This window comes from Orycteropus afer, unplaced genomic scaffold (assembly GCF_000298275.1).
Source record: "Orycteropus afer afer isolate SDZICR_OR568_19922 unplaced genomic scaffold, OryAfe1.0 scaffold00253, whole genome shotgun sequence".
Taxonomy (NCBI): domain Eukaryota; kingdom Metazoa; phylum Chordata; class Mammalia; order Tubulidentata; family Orycteropodidae; genus Orycteropus; species Orycteropus afer.
In genome coordinates, this window is record NW_006921840.1 from 4,740,160 (window position 1) to 4,748,474 (window position 8,315).

Consider the following 8,315-nt stretch of genomic DNA (forward strand, 5'->3'; position numbering starts at 1 on the left):
AGTCATCTTCTATATCCTTCCTTTCAAGGCTTAGGGGTCCAAGATTATTTTCTGTGTCTGTGTTAATTGGTTTCCCTTTTCTTTGTTGGAGAGGGTCTGTGCAGTCTTTCTGCCTAGTCCACCATCTTGCCGGAACTCAGCTTGCTTTATTTTTCTACATGGAATTCTCTGCTTAGCTTTTCCTTTTCAAAATGGTATTTGAAGAAATAGTCCATTCATTCATTTACCAGTAATTATGAAATGCTACAATGTGTCAGTCGGAAGGAAGATGGGGCAATCTACTTCCCTAGTGATACTGCCTCGGAAACCCAAGGAGGAGTCGCTATGAGTCTGGTCCGACTCAACGGCACATAACAACAACAACAACAAACAATGTGTCAGAGTCTGTGGGAGGTGCTGGAGGACACAGCTGTTAACCTGATTGATAGAATCCCAGCACTCTGAATACTGAGTCTAGTGCAAGATACTAGACAACTAAATAGGCAATAACAATATAATAATATAAAAGTGCTATCCTGGGGAAGTACAAGTGCCAAGTAAGGTCATAGGATGGGTAATCAACTTGGAACTGAAATATTCCACAAGCTGCAGTTAAAAATAAACTTTTTACAATTTTTTAAGTTCCTTGAATTATTATGATTCATCATAAGCAATAAAATTCTAGGCATGGAGCAATATATAAGGTTTGAGTTTGGTCCTAAACTGAATTGTTTGACTATTATGTACCTAACATTTACTGTATTTCTTATTCTGTTCACATTGCGTTGATACTGTTTAAATTCTCATCTCAATCAGAGTATAAAAAGACATACAGAATGCTGTTTTTACTGATTTCCAGAATTACTGAGAGATTTTTATGAATATTCTAGAAAAAAAAAGAAAGGATAGGTAATTCCAGCCTGTTCTAAACTTTTTAAGCATCTCTGTTGCAATGGGCATAAGAAATGGCAGAACTTAAGCCAAGAATCCAGATTCTCAGGCTACTTTGGGCAATCCTACTTCTGTAGTGATACTGCCTTGGAAACCCAAGGAGGGGTCTTTATGAGTCAGGGCCAACTCGACGGCACGTAACAACAACAACAGGTTTAAAGAAGGAGCTCTGGTAGCATAGTACCTAAGGCACTTGAATGTTAACTGGTGGATTCAAACTCACCAGCCACTCCTCAGAAGGAAGGTTGGGCAATCTACTTCCGTAGTGATACTGCCTCAGAAACCCGAGGGGTCGCTATGAATTGGGGCTGACTCGATGCCACATAACAACAACAGGCTGAGAGAGGAAGTCAGGCAAGACTAGAGAAATGGGACAGCTCCAAAGAGTAAGTAGCAAAGTATCTGACCTTCATTTTTTTTTTAATTTTGCATTTGCATTTCCTTTCACCCATTGATTTCGCATTTAAAAATGTATTTTTGGGAAATCACTAGAAATGTCCACAAAGTTTTAGCTTTTCATTGCAGTTGGTTATACTGAAAAGTTGGGAACAACTAGATGCCTAATAGAGGCCTGGCTAAATAAATTATGTCATACCTGCACAATAAAATTCCAGGCAAGCTTTTAAAGTTATGTAGCACTTTCCTCAAACTTTATTATGCCTCAGAATAGCCTGGGAGTGTTGCTGGTATACAGATGGCTGGGCCTCACCTCCAGAGTTTTTGATTCACTAGGCCTGGGATAGCACCCAATAATTTGCATTTCTAACAAGTTCTAAGGTTGATGCTGTTGGTCTGGGGCTACCCGTTGAGAACCTCTTGACACAGAAGTGTATTTACAGATTTGGGAAAATATTCACAAGGTATTGTTAAATTGAAATAAAACTGTTTACCTTCTTCTGCATACATACAGAAGTTTAGATGGAAAGATATTATTGTCTTTGGGGTGGTCACACTACAGGTCTTCTAACATTTTGAGTGACAGACTTTTCTGTATAAGCGTATTATTTATCACTAAAAAATAATTTTTTTTTAATTGAAAAATGAGATCATGAAGTCCTGGTCAGCAGCACTAACAAGTCGGAAATATCAAAATATGCTTGATGTTAGTCACCTTCTGGCTTTTTAAATATATCTTGTTAGGAGTGTATATTCAGAAGCAGTCACACACAGGAATAGTGATGGAACCATAAATACATGCTGTTTCTTACCAGAACAACAATGGAAATGGCTGAAATTACATGGAAGTCTTCTGCACCTCTTCTTACTTCATTTCAGTAGTGCCCTGCAGGCTCTTCTGGGTAGTAGGAAGAAAGACTGGGTGGGACCCAAAGGGCGACCTGCCAGAAGTTTGAAGCATCTGGATTGGCGTATTCTTTGTTTCCTGATGCAGGGTAGATCCATTTCCCAGGGTATCAGATTAAGGCGTCTCCTTTCTGGAGAAAAGATTTCATGGCTTAAATTCCCGTTCACTTTTGTGTCTGTAGCACTCTGTCTCCTTTCCAGCATACAGCCTCAGGGGTCATGCTGTCCCTTCCCTGCTGATATCAGCGTGCCAACTGTGGTGTCATGCACACCAAGCACAGAGTCGCCATTCAGCTTCCACAGACTGGGTGCAGCAAGCAAAAGAGCTTCTAAGTTCCTACAAACCTTGACAGATCTTCCACTGGCCCTGCAAGAGCTGAACATTTCTCAGGGCCAGAGGGGATGGGGTAGGGAGGGGGGAAACCCGGGTAAATGTCAAGACAGGAACAGAGACAACAAACAGTTGCTACCAATGTTCAGGAAAAGGAAGGGTGGGCAGACAGCATAGAGGAATACGCCATCAACTTTTCAGTGGATGCTTATTTGGTTAGCACTGGTTATCCTTTCTTGTGTCCTTGCATTATTATGGTTGATAAAATAGGACGTAGCCACATTATTTATTTTATTTAGAGAAGGAGTTCTTCATAAATGTCTAACAGAAATGTGAGTGGTTGCAATGTCATATTGAAAAGAAGTCCCACATAAAGTACACAATGGGTTCAATTCTTTTTTTAATTATTCAGATCATAAAACCATGTTCTAATTTAGGCTATTAAAGAAAAAACATTTCTTCAATATTGACTCTCAACTATGTGACATTATATTTGTTGGAAAATTTTATCTTATGTTTTTCCACCATTTTACATGTGGATAAATGAGGCAGAATATTGTTTGAGTTTAGGATACAACTTTTTCTAAGTTTTTCAAGTTCCAAAATAGATAGAAATTTAAACAAAAGTTGCCCTCGCATCAATTCTGACTCATGCAACAACCTTGTGCATCTGAGTGGAATGTGCTCCACATGGTTTTCAATGGCTGGTTTTACAAAAATAGATTACCAGTCCTTTCTTCCCAGGAGTCTCTGTGTAGCCTTGAACCCCCAACCTTTCAGTCAGAAACTAAGTGCATTAACCATTTGCTTCACTCAGGGAATCAAGAAATACAACTACTGATTAATCAGTTAGTTATTACTATTATTATAATGAAAGTTCTTACAACTCCCTATCTGGTGCTACAACATGAAATACAGAAAGTGAATCTGTTTAGGACCCTATATAAGCAGTCCTCAGATTACAAACAAGTTCCATTCCTCAGTCTGTGTTTAAGTCAAATTTGTATGTAAGTTGGAACAGGTAGGTACAGTTCATATCTAAAATCAGTTAATCAAACATTTGTCTTCATATATAGTATATAGTGTACCTTTCTATGCATAAAAAACATTAAAGAAACACTTCCAGATACACTAAAGTATGTTTAACAAAGTACAGTAATAATGATAACATTTGGTGCACATCACAAAGTAGTACCTGTTTGTTATTAAGAACCATTTATGTACCTCAGATTTTTAATATTGTATTTAATATTGTTACTGTAAACCATTGTATATACAAGAACAATGTTATAATTAACCAGTTCCTTCACCAAAAATTTATTATATACCCACTATATACCAGACACTGTTCTGGGTACAATCACTAAAACAAGGTCCCTGCCATCATGAAGCTTACATTCTAGACTGAGAAGACAGTGAACCAATACAGCTACAAATACAGTGTGTCCAGTTATCTTAGTAATATGTACTAAGAATGAAAATGAGGCAGGACCCTTATAAGAACTTTGTACTTTATCTGAAAGAAATGGGAGGTCTTTGGGTGTGTGTGTGGCAGGGTTAGGTTTAAGCAAGGGAGTTAATAGAAAATGAGTCAGGTTACTGGATGAAGAATAGATTGTAAGAGGCCAAGTGTCCAATCAATTGACACCCTTTCTTCCCAAAGTTATATTTCACTGAAGACAACTCTGTAATCAGTAGACCTAGAAATGTGATCCTAACAAAGTTGATCCTTGCCTTTTCATGCATTCTGTGTAAAATCGATTTCTAAAATGAAATTTTATTTCTGAAATATTCCTTAAAAGAGCTATTTTTTGGAAGGTTACTTTAGGAAACATTCTCCCTCAGTAGTAATTTTCCCAAAGGCTAACTTTTTAAATTACTTTATTTTCATGCTACTTGATTATTAAAAATGTTTCCATGGTTTTGTTAATAGAGCTTTAATACATCTTTGTGTCTCTTACTATATAAGTTAAGTTTGCTTAAGTTTTTTTAAATCTATTTTTGTCTTTTTGAAAACATTCACACCAAATTATAACTTAGTGTTGGCCTCCTTGCTGTTTCATGTTACAACATATTTTGGAATTCCTTTTTTGTATTCCTTGGTTTCTACTGAAAGTGATCTATTCCTTCCTTCCACCAAACCCTACTCTCCCAAGTCACAGGCTCCATAGAGTTTTGTATCACTCACCCCAGAGCCTCTCACTACCCTATATAATGTGCAAACTCACACATAGGCCCAAAGGCCTCCAAATAGCCACATTCTGTCCCTTCTAAACATTCCTCTCTCTGGTTACCTCCCAAATGCCAAGAACAATGTTACAATTAATCAATTCCTCCACAGAAATGTATTATATACCTACTATATACCAAGCGAGTTCTGGTGGCATAGTGCCTAAGGCATTTGACTGCTAACCAGAAGGCTGGCAGTTCAAACTCACCAGCCACTCCTAGGAAGGAAGGTTGGGCGATCTATTTCCGTAGTGATACCACCTTGGAAACGCAAGGAGGGGGTCACTATGAGTCAGGACTGACTCGAGCGCAGTGAATTTTTTTTTTTTTTTTATACATACCAAGCACTGTCCTGGTGCTGGGGCTAAACTTTTACATTGCCTTTGGAGTCTATATATGACCTACACAATAAAAACAGTCATAACATCCTGCATTGGACCAGAAGTGCTGTTAAACTCGATGAACCACTTTAACCACTAGGTTTGGTTTTAAGTTACTTTTTACTATTTCAGAAATTATCCACCCTCGAAGGATGTATATTTACTACTAGTAAGGATATTCCAAAATGTGCCATAAGCTTGGAAGGCAATTTTAGAAAAATACCAAAAAATATTTATAGCAATAGTGACTCCAACTAGTAACTCATTAGTCTTTCAAAGTATCTATATGGAAAGGGCCAACCTTGATTTAGAAGTATAAATTCCTGCATCTTGATTTTGCAATTGCTTCCTAATATCTTTCTGTTTCTTTCTTCACTTGTTATAATCCATTTTCCTCACAGAGAAGCAAAGGGAATCTTAAAAAAAAAAAAAAAAGGATGTAAATCAGATCATATCCCTTCTTTAACTAAAACCTTTCAGTTGCTTCCCATTACAGTTAGAGTAACTCTACCATGACCTTCAAGGGCACTAGGCATGGTCTGTGGTGTACTGGCTCTCTGCCCTCCTCTCCGACCTCTCTCCCCTTGTTCACTGGACTCCAGACACCTGGTCTTGTTTTTCCTTGGACAAGCCAAACTTGACTCTGCTTCAAGGCTTTTATACTTATTGTTCTTCTGCCCCAGAATGCTCTTCCCCAAGATCTTTCCATGCTAGTTTCATCTCAATATTCAATCTCTGCTGCTTACTGTGTTTATAATTCTTCTGTATCCAAACAGGTGGTAAGTGCATTTGCTCCTTGATATAACAGGGAGTTCTTTCCCAGGTGTGATCAAGGTCTAAAAACCTCTTGCTACCTTATCACTTTCAGAATACAAAAGGTATAAGTCAAATCAGGACTATATTGGACAAACAACTGAGGATTTGCATACAGATCTATATATCTATATACTTGGGTTTGTTTTTTTTTTTCTTTTTTTACAGGTTATTTTCAGAGCTTTGTCACCACCATATGATGTGGAGAACCTTTACAGTGCCAAAGTCCAGGAACAGTTGAAGATCACCAACCTCCGTGTGCAGCTACTAAAACGGCAGTCTTGTCCCTGTCAGAGAAATGACCTGACAGAAGAGCCTCAGCATTTGACACACTATGCAATCTATGATTTCATTGTCAAGGGAAGCTGCTTCTGTAATGGCCACGCTGACCAATGCATACCTGTGGATGGCTTCAGACCTGTCAAGGCACCAGGAGCATTCCACGTGGTATGTAAAACAAAGCCTTACCTAAGAAAAACAGACCATGAATTACTTTCCGCTTAGCTCCCTTGTTGGAAGGAAGGTTGGGCAATCTACTTCCGTAGTGATACCGCCTCAGAAACCCAAGGAGGGGTCGCTATGAGTTGGATCCAACTTGACGACAGTGAGTAAGTAGCTCCCTTAGAGCTGGTGTATGCCTAACAGTGCTTCTTGCTTCATCCTCTGCTGAGCCATTCTGCTGACTCCATATCCATCCTATGAAGTACCTATTAACTTGTTTTTTAATCTTCAATTTTAGAATTAAATAGTCAAACATGATAATCAGATTCCTCATTCAGTGAAAACACCCATGCCAGTTTTTAGTACCCTGACCTTCAAGATACTAAGTGTAAGGTGAGCAGTAGCGAAAGGTTGGCATAATCATGTTAGTGGCATTATCACAAAAAAAAGCCAGTTTTGACAGTAAATGGGGACCATTGTTAAGTAGATTTTAAAGTGAAAAAAAATAAGAGCCTCAGTTTAATGGTTGGTATCTTTTGCTGCCCTGCCAATAGAATGAATAATAATTCTCCTCTGTTGAAGAGTAGCCTGCCCCCTCTTCACCCTAAGACAGAGGTAAAGTCTCTTTCCTCCAGGTTCACACATCTTCTTGTGCTTTGTGCTGAATTTTTACTTACAGAGTCTCCCAAAGACCATGAAATCCCTGAGGATACGGACTGTGTGATCTTTGTAACTTCAAGGCCAGAAGCAGATTTTATTGAATATAGTGACATAGGAATAGGGAGGTGATGAAAGATTAGTGTCATTATCTGTTTGTCCTCACGTCACCTTCTTTGAAAAAAGATCCAGACAATGCCAGCATCCAGAGCCTATGGTTGGGGATTAGGGAAGGAAAAGGAAAGCAGGAGAGCATTCCAATTCTTTAATGTTGTATTTTGCCCTGATACTTCTGAGCTAATAATAATAAATAAATACAATTTAAATGGCTTCAGAGTATCCTTACTGCATAAAGGGTAGACTTGCACATTCTTTCTTCTTTCTCTGAGCCTTACTGTAGGATAGAGCCACCTGGGACCATAATCCAGTTAGCCAGCAGGATAGTTTGTATTGGCTAAGTTGCCGGGGTTCAGGGCAGCATCTGGGTAACTGAAATGACTAGGACAAAGTCTAGAGGAAAACAAAGGTAGAGAACTACTTTCAAAAGTGAAGCTGGGGCTCCCAGACTTGAAGAAATTGCAGGATTTATTCAACGAACACCTACTAGTTTCCAGACACTGAAGAATCTTTTGACTAATATTGCTTCAAATAAAGTATGGAGTAATTTGGTATAACTAAGTTAATTGGGTTCAGGTATGATTAAAATAGGAAAAAAAAAATCCAGATATTCTGTAGACATATTGACCTACTGAACTGTGAACTCAAAATTTATGTGTAGTAGAGTGCTGATACATTTCTGCAATTATATTTAAGTCCATCAGTGAAAGAAGAGTATATGCAGGTCTTCTTTTTGCTTAGTGTTTTTCATAATCCAAGGCTTACGGGACCACTTCAGGGTAGAGTCCTAAGCAAAGGTATACACACAAGGCTAGAGCCTCTACAACATGGCACAGAATAGGCCCTCAATAAATATCTGTGGAGTGAATGACCTATGAGACAACCCAAATGGCCCATGGGCATCCCAGCTTACCAGAGTTTTCAAGAGCCATATAAAACTTTCATGAGTATCCATTTAAAAACCATCATTTCTAGTTTTGTTTTTGTTTTAGTAAGACCGCTGAACTTCGACTTTCAAAGAATTAGCAACATCTTCTAAGGCTAAGGGGAAATTCTGGACGCTTCTGTTGTTGTGTTGTTAAGTGCCGTCAAGTCGTTTCCGACTCATAGCGACC

At 38.5% G+C, this 8,315-nt stretch overlaps 1 protein-coding gene across 1 annotated transcript in view; it reads left to right on the forward strand.

Annotated features, from left to right (window-relative positions):
• The window catches only part of NTN4 (netrin 4), a 164,466-nt gene that overhangs the window by 67,920 nt on the left and 88,231 nt on the right, over positions 1 to 8,315 (forward strand). The window contains exon 3 of the mRNA XM_007949759.2: positions 6,154 to 6,432. Within this exon, the coding sequence (XP_007947950.1) occupies positions 6,154 to 6,432 (279 nt within the window). The remainder of the gene's footprint in view (positions 1 to 6,153; positions 6,433 to 8,315) is intronic.